This window comes from Trifolium pratense, linkage group LG2 (genome assembly GCF_020283565.1).
Source record: "Trifolium pratense cultivar HEN17-A07 linkage group LG2, ARS_RC_1.1, whole genome shotgun sequence".
Lineage (NCBI taxonomy): Eukaryota > Viridiplantae > Streptophyta > Magnoliopsida > Fabales > Fabaceae > Trifolium > Trifolium pratense.
The window spans coordinates 21,938,007-21,955,843 of NC_060060.1; the positions used below are offsets into that span (position 1 = coordinate 21,938,007).

At 33.1% G+C, this 17,837-nt stretch overlaps 3 protein-coding genes across 3 annotated transcripts; all 3 read left to right on the top strand.

Annotated features, from left to right (window-relative positions):
* Nucleotides 1–321: 321 nt before the first annotated feature.
* Nucleotides 322–1,764, top strand: LOC123904385. Its single transcript, XM_045954058.1, has 2 exons — nucleotides 322–835; nucleotides 1,577–1,764. Exons 1-2 carry the CDS (start codon nucleotides 322–324, stop codon nucleotides 1,762–1,764), a joined length of 702 nt encoding a protein of 233 aa, XP_045810014.1.
* A 7,191-nt stretch (nucleotides 1,765–8,955) lies between these two features.
* Nucleotides 8,956–10,567, top strand: LOC123904386 (paired amphipathic helix protein Sin3-like 1). Its single transcript, XM_045954059.1, has 6 exons — nucleotides 8,956–9,086; nucleotides 9,192–9,363; nucleotides 9,495–9,640; nucleotides 9,784–9,982; nucleotides 10,302–10,400; nucleotides 10,505–10,567. Exons 1-6 carry the CDS (start codon nucleotides 8,956–8,958, stop codon nucleotides 10,565–10,567), a joined length of 810 nt encoding a protein of 269 aa, XP_045810015.1.
* Nucleotides 10,568–12,295: 1,728 nt separating this feature from the next.
* Nucleotides 12,296–16,638, top strand: LOC123904387. The gene is made up of 3 exons (XM_045954060.1): nucleotides 12,296–12,661; nucleotides 13,045–13,199; nucleotides 13,382–16,638. The coding sequence occupies exon 3, from the start codon at nucleotides 13,384–13,386 to the stop codon at nucleotides 16,636–16,638; it is 3,255 nt and encodes a 1,084-aa protein (XP_045810016.1). The 5' UTR covers nucleotides 12,296–12,661; nucleotides 13,045–13,199; nucleotides 13,382–13,383.
* The last annotated feature ends 1,199 nt before the right edge of the window (nucleotides 16,639–17,837 follow it).

Consider the following 17,837-nt stretch of genomic DNA (forward strand, 5'->3'; position numbering starts at 1 on the left):
CGACCTATTTGCTTGGTGTCTAGTTTGTATTAGATGTTATCTAAGGTCTTAGCAACTAGGTTGAAGAAAGTTCTAGGAAAATTAATATCGGAAGTATAATCGGCTGTTTTACTCAACAGACAGATTTTGGATGGTGTGTTAGTTGTCAATCAATTGATTGATTTGACAAAAAGAATGAAAGATAAATGCTTGTTGTTCAAAGTAGATTTCAAGAGGGCCTATGATACGGTGAATTGGAATTTTTTAGAATATATGATGATTAGAATGGGATTTGCTGTAGGATGGCGACGATGAATTCGTGCTTTTGTGTTTCAAAGTTCCATGTCTGTTTTGGTAAATGGTAGCCCGACAGAGGATTTTAATGTTGGTAAAGGGTTGAGGCAAAGAGACCCTCTCTCTCCATTCATGTTCTTGATTGTAGATGGAGGTCTCACAAGCCTTATGCATAGAGCGGTGGATAATAGCATTTTCCAAGGTTACAAGGTTAGTAAGAATATTTCTTTTCATACTCTTCAATTTGCTGATCATACTATTATAGTGGGAGATGGTAATTGGGACAACCTTTGGACTATAAAAATTGTTTTGAGGAGTTTTGAGATTGTGTCCGGTCTTAAAGTTAATTTTTACAAAAGTAAGCTTTATGGAATTAAACTTGAGGACAACTTTTTAAGAGCTTCTTTGGCCTACTTGCATTGTGAAGTGGAATCTATCCCCTTCCGATTTCTTGGAATTCGGGTAGGTGCTAATTCAAGAAGAAGAGCTACTTGGTTACCTATAATCGAATCCATGAAAAAAAGACTTTGTGCTTGGAACGGTCGTAATCTTTCTATAGGAGGTAAAAACCTTTTTTTTAGTAGTGAGAGTCACTCTCATCAATTCCGTACTATCAAGTTTACCTCTTTATTTTTTTTCCTTCTACAAGGCACGGATTTGTGTCTTAAAGGATTTGGTGAGTATTCAAAGAGATTTTTTGTGGGGAGGTAGTAAGAAAGTGTGTTGGGTTAGTTGGGAGCGCATTTGTCAACCAAAAGATAAAGGAGGATTAGAAATAAAAAATTTGGAGCTTTTCAATTCATCACTTTTGTATAAGTGGAAGTGGAGGTGTTTGAGTGACAAAGAGGCTCTTTGGTACGATTTTTTGAGGTGGAGATATTGGTCTTTTGCAGCAAATTTTTTGTATGGGGAAGGGACGACTGGTCTTAAACAAGCATCTATTTGGTGGCGCGATATTTTGAAGTTAGGTAGTGAGGAGGAAGGTTGCTGGTTCGATAATAACACCAGTAGCATCCTAGGTGATGGTAATGATAATGGTTTTTGGAAAGAAAAATGAATCGGAACGGCACCTTTGCACGATTTATTTCCTACTACCCCCGTCCCAAAATATAAGCAAAAAGTGGTCAATCAAAGTGGATGTATTTGGCCTAAATTTTTAACCAAATACATCCACTTTAGTTGACCACTTTTTACTTATATTTTGGGACGGAGGGAGTACACTTTAAAACAAATCTATGCAGCAAGACAAATACAATCTCCTCCATGGGTGCTTGGGATTGTAATAATTGGGTGTGGAAAATAGAATGGACAGCAAAGCTATCGAAAACAGAAACAGTAGCAGCACATGATATTCTTTCAATTTTGGAAGCAGTGCGGCCACGAAGGGAGGTGAACGATAGGAGAAGATGGATTTCACATACTGCTGGTTTTTTTACTGTCAAAACAGTGTACATATGGCTTTGCAAAACTGGTCTGGTGCACATGTTTTAGAGCTCAACACGACGAAAGCTTTGAAGAATCTTTGGTTGAATAATGTTCCATCGAAGGTAAGCATTTTTGGGTGGAGATTGTTGCTCCATAAACTACCAACTAGGGAAGCCCTATACAACAAAGGCATCATCACAAACAACCATGACAGAAGCTGTGTGTTTTGCTTCAAGGAAAGAGAAGATACCCATTATATTTTCTTCAAATGTGGCGTGACCAAGCTTATTCCTTTTAATGATACTTCATGTCATTTTAATTTATTTGGAGACTCAATATATGGTAATAATAGCAAGAGGTTCCGGCACATTATTTGGTTGGCAACGACATGGAGCATTTAGCACCCGCGTAATAATATTTTATTTAGAGGAGATTTTGTCAATGTATCTTCTTTAGTGAACCAAATTATTTATATTGCTTGATTTTGGTTTATACGCCGTTTTGGAAGCAATGCTTTAGTGGCTTTCCATGACTTGTGTAATAATCCATTGGATTGTTTTCGTGGTATCTAAAGTGATTATCTTTGAATTGTAAAGGTTGAGTACCCATTGTATTCCTTATAATTCAAATGTCACTTATAAAAAAATTCGACAATAAATATCACTTTACTTAATGCTCATATAAACCATCATCATTCTTAATTTCTTACTCAATATCTTAATGACAAAATTGCTTATAGTTAAAATCTCACAAATTACAAACATTAAAATTAAAATTTAATCTAACAATAAAATACTACATTTTCTCTACAACCAAACCTTAGGTTTCCAAAGTTGCATCATTATTGGTAGTGAATAACTCTTATCACTAGCTTATTATGGGAACAAAATCACTAAATCCATCACAACATAAAAAAAGTGAAATAACCTGACAAACACTCTTCATTGAGGTGAGATTTTATATTCATCGGGCAAATAGTTATTAAACTTCATTAATAATTCTTCATGCTCTTTAAACAATTCCTTCACTCTTGATGCAACATCTTCAACATCAATTCTACAAATATTCAAAGGGAAAATACAAATCAGTTACAATTAACAAATTCAAATACCTTTTCAACAATATAATAAATAATAAATAAATCAAACCTTCTTTCCTTGAAATCTCTCATAATCTCTATAAAGTCATTAAACTTTTCCACCTCGTCTTTAAATGCATCCTTAATTTCATCCAGATACACCAATGTATCATCGGTAGATATTACATTGTTTGCACTTGAAGATCCACTCATTCTCTACTGTTGTAAATGGCATAAAATATTTAAATTATTATAGAAGGTACTAAAAATCATGAAAATACAAGAAAATCCAAAGTGAAAAATCACATTCTAACAAAATTGAAATTTAGAGCGAACCGTGGTCCTTTTTCGGTCTTTTATTATAAATAACACTTTGAAAAAATCACACAGACCAAGGAAGTTAATTTTCTCATTAATAATTCTAAAATTTGATGTTTTATTTCAAAATTAACCCTGGATTATTTGATACCCTGAAAAAATCCCATAGACCAAGGAATAGATTATATATTTTATTTAATAATTCAGGGTACAAATAAAATTGTGTATTTAATAAAGAATAAATCTAAAGAGTGTTTCTTATAAAAAAAAAACCAATGTTTTTAAAGTATTCCTTATAAAAAAGGTCGTAGAAAATATTAAATTAAACTTTTTTGATTAATCCAAAAACACAAAGAGAAAATGAGATGGAAATTCGATTAAGAAAAAAATAAACGAAAAAGAAAATGGAAGAAAAAAAAAAAAAACTTTTGCCACCTTCAGAATGTAATGGTGAGAACACACAGACTTTGTTGAGATGGTGTTTTTTCCCAGTTTTAGAACACAAGACAATGTGAGAGGGAGATAACTCAAAATGTGATGATATATATAAGAGAATGAGAAAAATAAAAATGGCATGGAGGTATTCAAATTTGACTATTTCCCTGATAATGCATATTTTAATTCTTTTTACATTTTTGAAATATTGTCAAATGAAATTTCTAACATTCAATGTTTATTTATTTTGGATGCATTGAATTTGTAATATTTAATTAAAATAAGTAAATATATTTTTCTGTTGAATATGCCTTAAAAGGAGAGTCTAATATTGTGAACCAAATTCAAAGATTGATTTTATTATTTTTAGTAAATTTTAGTAAAATACAATATTTTGTATTTACTTTTTTTTTGTTACTTAGTTTTTATTATCATAAAATTTATTTTTTATTAAATATGGCAAAGGTCTATCTTTAAACTATTTTTGAGTGGTCCAAAGTAAAAATTCTCATTTTGTCAGATAAAATACTCATTATAGTATTTTATGAGAATTTATTTTGTATGTTTATTAAAATAAAAAAAATAATTTTATTTTGAATTTACATTAATTATAGTCTTATATGGACCAAGATTTAAAGGTTGATTAATTCACTATTTGAAATAAATTTTATTAAAATAGTATATTTATCATCATCATCATCATATAATTCATTATTTAATATGGTAAGGGTCACCTGACCAAAAAAATAAATAAGGTAAGGTTCTATTTTTATACTATTTTTAAGATAGAGTTACTAATTAAAAAGATTCATTATATCAAATAAAATATCCATAATGATATCTTGACTAATAAAACTAATACTCCCTTATCCCCGTGAACTTAACTCAATTGTATGGATGTTAATACTCCCTTGTTCATGTAAGCAAATCTCAATTAACTGTTATTTATAAAAAGGACCTAAGGGAGTAATTAAGTTTTTGCAGAGAACAAAATTTAACCAACATTGTTAGAAATTAATATTGGTTAAATCATATATGATATCCTATTTATAAAATTTGGATTATGACAAGTCGGTAGCCTATCTTGAAGAAGTTCCCAATAAATACTGCCATTTTTTAGGGGGCCCAAGTTTTTCATACTTTTGGGAGCAATAGTTTTTCCTCTTAGAAAAACACCTTATCAGTAGTGGATTGAGGAAGGACCATGTAAGCCGACTTTACCGAGAAGAAACCACACGGGTCATTCTTCCAACACCAAGAATCAACTTCTATATAGAGATATTGGTGAGCCGTTCAAAATTTCGAGAAGATTGCCCAATAGATTAAGCTCTCAGACAAAGAGATATTTTCTCCACCTTAAATCCAAAACTCATTGATCTTCAACCTAACTACCAATCTCCCCCACCTTACAAGCACTTTGGGCTGACACTTGAGAGAGTCTTTGGAACTGACTCCTTAGAGGGGTTTCCCCACCCAAGATCAAACCAGAAGGAAGTCGTGAGCCTATTTCCAACCTTTTTAGTGACCCCTCTAAAAACCAATGTGAAATTGCATCCACGAGACCGCTTAGTAAGGACAAGTTCCTCCACCAACATGAGGTATTCCTGAGACTCTTAAGCCTCCCTCCAAGATGAGGGGATCGAAATAATGGACCATATATTGGAAAAAATAAATAATAATAGGGGTTTATGTAGTATGCTAGAGGTTTAGGGTTCGATCCTTAGCTCTATTGTAAAAAAATTATGTGAATGGCTTTTTGGTTTTGTTACGGTCTAAAAGACTTGTGATTTATATTTTGTTTTTTTGTATTTGTATTTCAATTCTTTTGTAACTAAAATTCGTTGATAAAAAAAAGAGATTGAACGAGATACGTACTCATAAATAAAATTTAGCAATCAATGGTTGATATTGAACATTAATTCCTACTAGTATATTATTTCGTGGGCGATTAACGTTTGAATTTTTTGTAGAAACTTTTAACGAAATTTCCATTGAAAACTTCCGGTAAAGAAATATATACGAACTTATAATGATGGTTAAAAGTGATCTTGTGATACTAATTTGTTTTTAAGTACTATACATCTTATTGCAACGACTTTGATTGTTGTGAAAAATATAAGAAATGGCAAAAACTTGCATTGCTTATTGCAAAGACTTTAGTTGTTGACAAAAATACATTTTTGCAATGACAATCGTCATTATTCATGTTATATAAGACAATAATCATTGTTGTTGCAAAAACACTAGTTATGCCAACGACATTAATTGTCCTTGCAAAACTTTTTGCAATGCCACTTATACTAACGATATGCAACGACAATTTTGTTACTGGGAAAAACACATTTTGCAGCAACTTTGCATTTTCTCAGCAACATTTGTCGGTGTCAAAAACCTTATTCCTTGTAGTCAAAAGTGGGTGGAACATAGTAATAAACTTGATGTGATGAGAAGAAAGGATTCGGAAGTGAAATCTTAAAATTTTCACTAAACATTAGAAAGCTTAAATTTTTGGAAATAGAACAACATTGAAAAAATTACCACACAATTTAATATGCTTTTAATAAATAAAAGAGAAAAAAATTAATGGATTGTCAAAGAAAACTTTCAAATCTAACTTTAAGAAATCACCACAAAGTACAAATTTAAATCCTATGCTTAGAAAGACCAGATCAACTTGTGTAGATGCATTACTTCACAAATTTGGCAGAAAATATTTGGTTGGTTGGACACTAATGTCATCGCTTTTGAGGACGTTACAAACCATTTCATTTTGTTTGGTGAATTAGCAAAAGACAATCATAGCAAGAGAATTCGTCATATAATTTGGTTGGCGACGACGTGGAGTATTTGGCGTACACGTAATAACATTATTTTTAGAGGAGACTGTGTCAACATATCATCTTTAGTGTAGCAAATTGTTTATTTTTCTTGGTTTTGGTTTATAGGCCGAACAGGGAACAATGTTAATTTAGTTTTCTCTGAATGGCGTAATAATCCTTTAGATTGTTTTCAATGCATCTAAAGTGATCTATTCTGAATTGTAAGGGTTGAGTACCCCTTGTACTCCTTATAATTCATTTTTTGCTTATCAAAAAAAAAAACTTGTTGTAGATGCTAATTAGGTATTAATTGGGTATTAATTGGGAACTAGCTAGGATATTCATTATATTAGTTGCAAATTAGCTACGAAATTTTTTGATAGATGATTTGCCGCTAAATCCATGCTACGCCCTATATGACAACTAATTCACAACAAATTTGTAGCTAACTCTATTTTACTAGAGATTAGCTACGAATTAGCAACAAATGCCGTCGTAGCTAATCCCGTATTTTCTTGAAGTGTAAAAATCATGAAACATAAAATGGAGGATCTGATGGTGAGAACATATAAACCTTTGCCATCTTCAAAAGCTAATGTTGAGAACACAAGACTTTGTGAGAGGAAGATAAATCAAAATGTGATGATATATAAGAGAATGGGAAAAATAAAAATGGCAGCGAGGTATGCAAATTTGACAATATCCCCCGATAATGTATATTTTAATTCTTTTTACATTTTTGTAATATTGTGAAATGAAATTTTTGACATTCAATGATTATTTATTTTGGATGCATCGAATTTGAAAAATTTATTTAAAATAAGTAAATATATTTTTCTGTTGAATATGCCTTAAAAGAAGAGTCTAATGTGAACCAACAATCAACACAATTAAGTAGATTTTCACGTGAGATCGATAACTAACTTGTAATCAACTTTTTCTTCAGATACATATGACTTACTCTAAGACCCCGTTTGGATTGATTTATTTTAAGTTTATGTAGATTTATCTACTGATATAAGGCCTCATTTGACCCTACTTATTTTCTGTTTTTCTACTTCTTAAAAAAAGTAGGGAAGTAGAAAATTGTATTTCACACTATTTCTCCTTAAAAGTATTAGAGAAATAAAGTAAAAAAGTAGAAAATAAGAAGAAGTTGGGTCAAACACAATTTTTTACTTATTTATTACTTTTAAGGAGAAGAAAAAAAGTAGAAAAAAAAGTAGGGTCAAACGGGGCCTAAATCTTTGTATTTGTGTTAATCAATAAAAAGTGCTTATCACAAATTCATAAGCTATTTATGCCCTGTTTTATTAAGTTCTCACAATATGTTTATCATTGGGGTTAACAAGGAGCTTATGAAAGATATCCCGACTCTCGTATGCTCCATTCTAAAAAACATAAATGTTGGTTAAAAAAAAAAATTCTCAAATCATAAAAAAATTTACTGTAGAAAAAACAAACAAAACAACTTATAAACGTTATAATGAACCATAGGTGAGGAAGGGCAGAAACATTTTGTTTAGTGTGGTGATATTATCAAGTCAATAAATTGTAGGCGTATTCGATATTTGATTTGATTAACTACTACTTGATGTATATGGAGATTGAAGAATAATATCATTTTCCGAGGGGCGGTGGCTAATGTGTCTATGTTGGTTGATAATATCACGGTGATCTCGTGGATTTAGTTTAGTGGAAGAGCCAGGCGTAAGTCCACATATTTTTTTTCGGATTGGTGTACCCATCCTTTTTTTTTTACTATATGGTATGGTGTACCCATCCTATTGAGTACTCCTTATACTCATTTATAATTCAAATTTTGCTATAAATAGTTATAATGAAGATAAATTTATAATGAATAATCCAATTAAAATATAAAAAATGATCACGCAATAAATAAAGTGCCAAGATAGTTTGCCCTAGATTTCAGTGCGCGCAGCTTCAGGGAAAATAAGGTTGAATCTTATCACTTCCGACACTCATCCCATGTTTCTCGTTTCCTCTCTTTTTCTTCATTTTCTTATCCGTAAAACTAAAGAGATAACAACTCCACTCATTTTCTTCATTTTCTCTGATCATATTCTTCATAGTAATTTTTCTATAATTCTCAATTTATTTATCCTTATAATTTTCTATCTATCTATTACTTAAGACTCAACAATTTTTAGACTTGATTAATTGAATTTCGACTATCAATTCTTGTTATATTTTTCAGGATTTGGTTCTTCAAGGTGATCTCTTTGTGGAGGATTTAGGGTTTGCAATTCTTGCTTTGAATTAACTCATACGGTTAGATCTAATATTTTTTCTATTGATGTTTGATTCATTAATTTTTGTTGAATATATTGAGATTGTTATTTTTGTATTTTGTGTTTTAATAATTTGTGTTTGTGGTTAGTGTAAGTTTTTTTTGCTAATCTGATCATGTTTTATTTTTTAGTTTCTTGTTTTATTTTTGCTAAACTAATTAATGGTTTTATTGATTTTTTTTGATGCTATGGTGAATTTTTTTGTTTGGTTTTTCATTTTTTTTTTTTTTGGTATGGGTTTTTCTATTCTTTTATTCTTTTTAAAATTTTGATCAAAGGTTAAGGGAAACCCAAAATGATGCTTGAAAGGGTTCATGAATGTGCTACTAGAGATGCCTTCAATTTTTACGACGAAGTAAAGAATAGATTCCAAGGTGACAAGCTGAAAGACTTTATAATCGCCTTCAACGATTATAAGAAACAAAGGTTTGATCGTTGCAGAACAATTTTACTTTTTGTATAACAATGTGTGTTCGATTTCTGAATTTTTCAGTTCTAATTAAATTGTTTATCCTTTTGTCACATTTGTAGAGACCTTGGGATTTTCGTAGAAAAAATGAAGGAAATTTTAGAAGGTCACATAGATCTGATATTAAAATTTAACACCTTCATGCCAAAACAATATCAAATCAAGGATGAAAAATGTTGCCCGAAGAAACGTCCTTGTTTGGAAGATGCTACACAAAATTTGAGAGAGATTAAGGTATGACTACACTATCCCATGTAAAGAACTTGAAGGATTCTCTTCATGAAAAAGTGTGTTCAACATGTAAAGAACAATTTAAGTTACATTTGAGTCTAATATTATTTTTTTCATTTTAATTTCAACCCCAGAAAATGAAGGATTCTTCAAATACTATGGATCAAATATCTATCGATGCAGCCAAGATGTATCTCACTGAAATCGAGGATGAGTTCAAAGACGATACGGGCAAGTACTACGAGTTTTTAAGGGCAATGAGAGATTTCAGGACAAGAAGGTTTGATTTATTTAATCGTGGCTTAAATATTACATTGGTTTCTGTATGTACACGTTTTTTTTTTGCCAAACTATTATTATTATTTTTTTTTTTAAGTTGTTCATTGTAAATTGACTTGTTTCTTTTCTTTGATCTATTTGTAGAATTGATATGGCAGGTTTGATGTCAAGAGTGAAGGAATTATTTAAAGGGCACAAAAAATTGTTATTAAAATTTAATACATTTTTGCCAGAGACGTCTTCAAAAAATACATTTTTGCCAGATGATGATGAGGTTTCTTATCAACCAAAGAAGCCAACAGTGGATTTAGAATATGCTAAGAAATATTTGGTCAATGTGAAGGTATGAGTGTTGTTGAGTTATATGACAAAGATTTTTTTGATCACAAAGATGATGAAACACTATTGAATGATTTTGATCACAAAGATTTTTTTTTTTTTGGTAAACCGATCATTAACAAAATTTAAATCAGTCAGAAAAATTTAAACGTGTGACTAAAATTTAAGGGCTCAATATGTTTTTCTTTTCTACTAATTTACTGAATTTTGATTTTTGTTCTATAAAAAAATTTTCTTTTTGTTAAAGATTAAACTAGAAAGAAAATTCTATTTAATTTTTGTTGTGTTTATTTTGACGAGTCTAATGGATCATCTAAATGCAGACTCAATTTCAACATGAACCTCATATTTACAAATCGTTTCTAAAGATAGTGAATATGTACAGAAATGAAGATAAGAGTGCTAAAGAGGTCATGCAGATGGTATGTTGTACGTTTTATGTATGCTTTAATTTTTTTATTTATTTTTTTTGTATAATGCTCATTTTAATTATTGATAATTATTATAATTGGATTGGATTTTTCAGGTTATTTCACTTTTTGAAGGTCACCCAGATCTTGTTGATGGGTTTATGGTTTTTCTTGGGTAACTTAGATCGTGATATGGAGTTATTGAATTGAATACCAATAATGCTGCAAATGTGCAAACCTAGGGTTTGATTGTGGAGAAAATTTAGTACTTCTGGATTTTTATTTTTATTTTTGAAATCTTTGGTACTCTTAGTTTAAATTTTACATATTTTTAATTTAATTGAATACCAATAATGCTGCAAATGTGCAAACCAAGGGTTTGATTGTGGAGAAAATTTAGTACTTTTAGATTAAATTTTAAATATTTGTAATTTGTGAGATTTTATATTTAATCGTTTCAATCAACCAGAATTCATAAATCTAGTTTGTGATAATTTTGAGTAAAAATAACGATGATTTATATAAGTATAAAGTAAGTGAATATTAATTTGTCAAAAAAAAATTAGGCGAAATTATTTGACGAAATTACGGCTTTCTTATGAAACGGACAAATTTTATTAGATGGCGTTCTTGCTTTTAAACGTTCTTGCTTTCAGGAAGCGCTACCTTAGGTTGGCAGAACGACGGAGTCTCCTTAGTTTTACATTGTTAGTAACTTGTTCGGAGATGGGAAAACAATTTGGGCTGCAACAAGAAAGAGCCTTTGGAACAGAGTTCTTAGCGAGGCTCCCCCTAGCCAAGGATCAAACCAGAAGGAAGTCATGTGACCATTACCGACCTTTTTAGCCACCCCATTTGAAAACCAATATATTTGAGGTATCGTCCTCTGGATCACCTAATAATGACACGTTCCTCCACCAACCAGAGACCCGCTTGAGATCCCCAAGCCTACCTCTCCAAGATGAGGGGAGGGATATAAAGAGCCATATCTCGCTAAAATTATATATTTCCAAAGACCCACTCCTCCAGAGATTAGTCTCCATCTTCATTTACCAAGCAACACTAGATTCACGACTCGAAGATCTCTGACCCCTAACCCACCATCACTCTTTGACTTACACACCTTGCCCCAACTAACCCAAGCAATCTTTCTAGCACTCTTAGGGGGGCCCACAAGAAGTTCCGTCGAATCTGGACTATCTTTTTCCACACTTTGACGGGCATTTTCATAAAAGAGAGAAGTTCAATTGACCATATGATCATGCTTTATGTGTAACCTCTCATACGAAAAGTCATTAGATCATATTGTAAATCATATATATTGGATTAAATTTGTATATCATCTCAATGAGACTTAGAATCCTAGAATTACTCAGATGCAAACTCAATCATTGTACACATGTCCAATAGTCGCCTGTTATGATTAAAAGGGTGTCTGTAGAGACGTGAAACACTTAGGAATCCTAGAATCCATAATGCGAGCGGTTTGGTGGAAGTCCTCTTTGAGGTAGGAAACCCTAAGTATATAGCTAGTTAGACAATATTAAACTTTGGTGGAAGTGTATAGGATATAGTGATTATATTTTTTATTTTTTATTTTAAAAGTTGATGGTTTATAAGTACCACCAACTTATTTACAAAGAAAATACTACAATTGCTGCTGCCAACACTAGTAGAAAAATGACTTTTGGTTTGGAGATACCACTACCGGTATGTGAATACCAGTAGTGAAATACATTTGACCAAAGGATTCCACTACTGATATTTTTAAAACGGTAGTGGAAAGTTCAGAGACAAGGGATTTCACTACCGGCTTTGCTAAATCCGTAGTGGAAAGTAGACACGGTGGCAATGTCGTAATTACGTACAAATTTGTTTTAATTATCTTCCACTACCGATCTAGGATTCACCGGTAGTGGAATCCTAATAGTGTTATTATTTTTTTCATATTCCCACTTTTCACTACCGATCTAGGATTCACCGGTAGTGGAATCCTAATAGTGTTATTATATTTTTCATATTGTCATTTTCATTCCCAATTTTCATACGCGTTCAATCTCCCTCCCACTGCAAACTCTCCATTCTCAATCGTCCCAAGTTCTTCCAAATCGTCCCAAGTTCTTCAAATCAAACACTCCAATTTCCCAATCATTCTCCAATCTCTCCATTCTCCATTCTCCATTCTCCAATCTCTCCAATTTCATTCGGTTTCATTCTCCAAACCCTAGAATGCTTGAATCGCCTCCAAATTTCTTCGTTTTTATTCGGTAAAGGTATGAATAAATCAAACTTCCTCCAAATTTCATTCGTTTTCGTTTTCATTCATTTTCATTCTTGTTCATTCGTTTTCATTCGCTTGGGTTTTCATTCGTTTTCATTCACGTCGTTTTCGTGGGTCTGTGATGTTCATTTCTGTGTGGGTCTGTGTTTTTTTGTGTGGGTTTTCATTCTTCTTCTGCTTGATGGCTTGATGATGAGAATGTCAATATAAAAATACAAATTTGCATGAGATTTGGAAGTCTGTGTAGGTCACTTTAGCATGAGATTTAATGAAAAGTAAAAAGATATATGGTCATTTCTGTTTATGATATTTATTTTGCTGCTATTTTGATTATTTTTTACTTCATAGATGATATGTAATGCTTGTGCTGTGCAGGGGTTGCTGTGTTAGGCGGTGATTGCTGCTCCTGCGTTAGGCGGTGATTGCTGCTCCTGCGTGTTGCTTGTGCTGTGCAGGGGCTGGTGTTGCTCTTTTTTGGTGTTGTCATCTTTGTTTGAAGTTAGAAGGTTCAATCACGGTCTCATCTACAGGTACCGATTCTATTTCAAAACATAGAAGCTATAGGCTATGAATTTTTATTAAAATAGAATGCATAATCTAGTCATTCTGTTATAGGCTATGAATTTTTATTAAAATAGGGCGAGAGAATGTTTCGCAATAGTAACAACCTAGTCATTCCTTTAACTTAGAATGCATAAATTTCGAAACGTAGGTATGGACCGTAGTTGGATGAGAGCTAATCGATTAAGTACTGAGTACAGACATGGAGTGATGGAATTTCTACAGTTTGCGGAAAGTAATGCTGAACTAGAACGTCCTCCTCCTGAATTTCCTCCACTTTTTCTATGTCCGTGTATAAATTGTGCAAATAAAGAACCAAAACGTACTAAGAAAGAAATCATGAATCATCTAATTTGTGACGGGATTTGTCAAAATTATACACAATGGATATGGCACGGTGAAGTAGTTGCAACGCCAAGTGTGTCCCATAGAGAAAGTGGTAGTGTGGATATCGATGATCGACTGGAAGACATGATGCGTGATATTGGAGAAGATTCGTTTAAGAGGGCGCATGTGTATGAAACTTTATGCAGTGACAAGGATGAACCATTGTATCCGGGATGCACAAATTTTACCCGTTTGTCTGCGGTGTTAAAATTGTTTAATTTGAAAGCAAAAAATGGGTGGACCGACAAAAGTTTCACTGAATTGCTTGAATTGTTGATACAAATGCTTCCAGAAGGTAATGTAATGCCAAATCGTTATTACGAGGCGAAAAAAGTATTGTGTCCAATGGGTTTGGAGTATGAAAAGATACATGCATGCCCTAATGATTGTATATTATACCGAAAAGAGTTTGTAAACTATAATCATTGTCCGACATGTAAGGCGTCTCGCTACAAAAAGAAAGATGGTGATTCTAGTGATGATGAGGTGACCAAAACGGGTCCTCCCGCGAAAGTCGTATGGTACCTACCAATAATTTCAAGGTTCAAGAGATTGTTTGCTAATGCAAATGACGCAAAGAATCTTAGATGGCATGCAGAAGAGAGAAAATGTGATGGCCAAATTCGCCATGTAGCTGATTCTTTGCAATGGAAGAAAATTGACTCTTTGTTTCCAAATTTTGGCAAAGAGTCGAGAAACCTTAGACTTGGACTTGCTACTGATGGAATGAATCCGTTTGGTAATCAAAGTACTAACCATAGTTCATGGCCTGTTCTCCTGATGATTTACAACCTATCTCCTTGGTTGTGCATGAAGCGTAAATATATTATGTTATCGATGATGATTTCAGGCCCAAGACAACCAGGAAATGACATAGATGTTTATCTAAGTCCACTAATTGATGATTTGAAAGTGTTGTGGGAGGAAGGAGTGGATGTTTTTGATTCGTATTCTGGTGAACAGTTCAACATGCGTGCCATGTTGTTTTGCACCATCAACGACTTTCCGGCATACGGCAATTTGTCTGGGTATTCCGTTAAAGGGCATAATGCGTGTCCCATATGTGAAAAAAAAACATGTTATAAGCAACTGAAAAATGGAAAGAAGACTGTTTATCTTGGCCACCGAAAATTTCTAAATCGTTATCATCCATATCGTAGATTGCGAAAAGCTTTTGACGGAGACCAAGAGAATGGTGTTGCTCCAACGCCCTTAACTGGAGAGGAAGTTTATGAACGACAACGAGACATTAATGTTGTCTTCGGAAAGTGCCAAAAGCCAAAAGGGAGAGTGCCAAAAGCGAAAGTGCCAAAAGCCGAAAGTGAAAGTGTCAAAAGGAAAAAGCAGCCTGTTGTGAAAAGTATATGGAAAAAGAGGTCAGTGTTCTTTGATCTTCCATATTGGTCTAGTCTTGATGTAAGACATTGTATTGATGTGATGCACGTGGAGAAAAATGTATGTGATAGTGTAATTGGAACACTTCTCGACATTAAAGGCAAGACAAAAGATGGTGCACATGCTCGTCTTGATATGGATTTGATGGGTATACGACAAGAGTTATTACCACAAAAAATCAATGACAAGACATATTTGCCTCCCGCGTGTCACACTTTGTCTAAAGACGAGAAAACAAGTTTTTGCAAGTGTTTACAAAGTATCAAAGTGCCACATGGTTACTCGTCAAATGTCAAGAGCCTTGTATCAATGAAAGATCTCAAATTAATCGGCTTAAAATCTCATGATTGTCATGTCTTGATGCAACAACTACTACCTGTGGCTATTCGTGGGATATTGCCCGATAATGTTAGGAAAGCTATATGCAGGTTGTGCTTATTCTTCAATGCAATATGTTGTAAAGCAATTGATCCATTGAAGTTAGACGAGTTGGAAAACGAAGCTGCAGTTATCTTGTGTCAATTGGAGATGTATTTTCCTCCTTCATTTTTTGACATTATGGTTCATTTGATTGTTCATCTAGTAAGGGAGATTAGATTGTGTGGCCCAATTTATTTACGGTGGATGTATCCAATAGAGCGATACATGAAGATCCTAAAAGGGTATACAAAAAACCCACACCGTCCGGAAGCTTCGATTGTTGAGAGGTACATTGCAGAAGAAGCTATTGAGTTTTGTTCAAACTATTTGTCAGAAGTGGATGCTATAGGGGTTCCCAAGTCTCGTCATGATGGAAGATGTGACGGTGTGGGCACGCAAGGTTTAAATGTCAAGAGCATGCATATTGATATAATTCTTCAAGCGCATTTGTATATATTGAATAACACTGATGAAGTTCAACCTTACTTGTCTGCTCACAAAAGCATCATAAAGAAAATGCACGATAAGATGAATGAAAAATGGGTGTTAAGAGAGCATAATAAGAAATTCTCAGAGTGGTTTAAAGAAAAGGTCTGCCAAGATGATAGTGTTTCCGATACAATAAAGTGGTTGTCCTATGAGCCTAAATGTAACATATTGACTTGGAGTGCATATGATATTAACAAAACTTCCTTTTATACAAAATCAAAGGATGACCGCAGTACCATGCAAAATAGTGGGGTTATGATTGTGGCAGAGTCCATGCACTTCTCTAGTTCCAAAGATAAAAATCCGGTTATGGCATCTACACCCTACTTTGGGGTGATTGAAGAGATCTGGGAGGTTGATTACGTTGTGTTTAAAGTGCCTTTATTTAAATGTAAATGGATTGATATCAACAATGGTGTGAGAATTGATGAATTAGGATTTACAATAGTTGATCTTTGCAAGTTAGCTTATAAAGACGAACCTTTCATCATGGCATCCCAAGCAAAACAAGTGTTTTATGTCAAAGATCCTTCTAATGAACGGTGGTCGGTGGTTCTACAAGGAAAAAATGTGCATGGTAGTTATGAAAATCAAGAGCTTGATATTTCCGAAATTCCTCCTTTCTCATCAGATGTGCCTACCTTCATTGAAGAAAACGAAGAGGATGATGTGCATGCAGCTATTCGTTTAGATCATGACGAAGGAATATGGGATTAGAGAAGAAAAAGCTGCAGATGCTAGCATATCATTGCTTTTCTCCTTTTATTTTGATTATGTTTTGATGTGCTGTTTATGTAATGCATCTGTAATGTTTTGAATATGTACTGTTAGTTTTTAGCTTTTATGTTTTGAAAAAAAACTTCTGCTACTGCTGTATTGTTTAAATACTTGAACCTTAAGAAATCTGTTTTGAGATTCTGGGCAATATAACTTATGTTTAATTATGAGCTTGTGCTTATTTTTTTTTCTGCATAATTTGATATTTAAAATGGTTAGAACCATTTTCTGCATAATTTTTTTTTCTGCATAATTTTTTCTGCATAATCTGATTCAACCGACAATATAACTTTTTTGTGTTTTGTGTAAACAGATACGATATGGCTGATTCAACCGACAACTCTGCTGAAACTAGTCAACGTAATAAAAAAAGTGTTAGAGGTCCCACTATGTTGAAAGCAATTGAAAACGTTCGTAAAACGGGTATAAAGATCCCTCTCCAGTTTGATCTAGAAACTGGAGAGTGTTATGGTAACAATGCCTCCCATTTTAAGAGTTACGTAGCACTTCTTACTCGAGAAAGATGCAGTATTGCGAAAGAGTTGTGGAAACATATACCTGAAGGAGTAAAAAATGCTATGTGGACAGATATTAAGGTATTTGAAATTCAACATTTTGTTATATTTTATTATCATATCAAATACATCTTATGCTAACACCAAATTTTTTAATGTAAATATTTTAGGCTATTTTTGTTATACCCGAGTTTGATGATGCAAAAAGGAATGATCATTTTAAGAAAATATGGTTTCACTATGCGGCGGAGCGGTGGAAAGATTTTAAATCACGGTTGACTAGAACTTATATCACAGACCCCAAACCAGATGACGTTCCTCCATACGTCAAGTATCCTTACATCAAAAAAGATATATGGGAAGAGTTTGTGAAGTATCGACAGACCTCTGATTTTAAGGTTAGTGTAATTTCAAAATCATTAAACTGTGTTGACTGCTGCTACTGCTGCTACTGTGTTAAATATTGTGTTTTGTGATTTGTGATTTTGTGATTTTTATGTCTTGACTGCTGCTACTGCGCTAAAACCGCGCTAAAACTGCGCTAAAACCGCGCGGAAACTGCTGTTTCTGTCTTTAACATTGCCTAAAACTGTGATTCTGCTGAAACTGCGTTAAAACATTGCC

Bases quoted from the DNA above. Each gene is read 5' to 3' on its own strand.
- LOC123904387 (XM_045954060.1), top strand. From the start codon at position 13,384: ATGGACCGTAGTTGGATGAGAGCTAATCGATTAAGTACTGAGTACAGA.
- LOC123904385 (XM_045954058.1), top strand. From the start codon at position 322: ATGTCTGTTTTGGTAAATGGTAGCCCGACAGAGGATTTTAATGTTGGT. The intron at 836-1,576 runs GTAAAAACCTTT...TGTGGAAAATAG, and splicing joins TCGTAATCTTTCTATAGGAG to AATGGACAGCAAAGCTATCG.
- LOC123904386 (XM_045954059.1), top strand. From the start codon at position 8,956: ATGATGCTTGAAAGGGTTCATGAATGTGCTACTAGAGATGCCTTCAAT. The intron at 9,087-9,191 runs GTTTGATCGTTG...TCACATTTGTAG, and splicing joins AACGATTATAAGAAACAAAG to AGACCTTGGGATTTTCGTAG. The intron at 9,983-10,301 runs GTATGAGTGTTG...ATCTAAATGCAG, and splicing joins AATATTTGGTCAATGTGAAG to ACTCAATTTCAACATGAACC.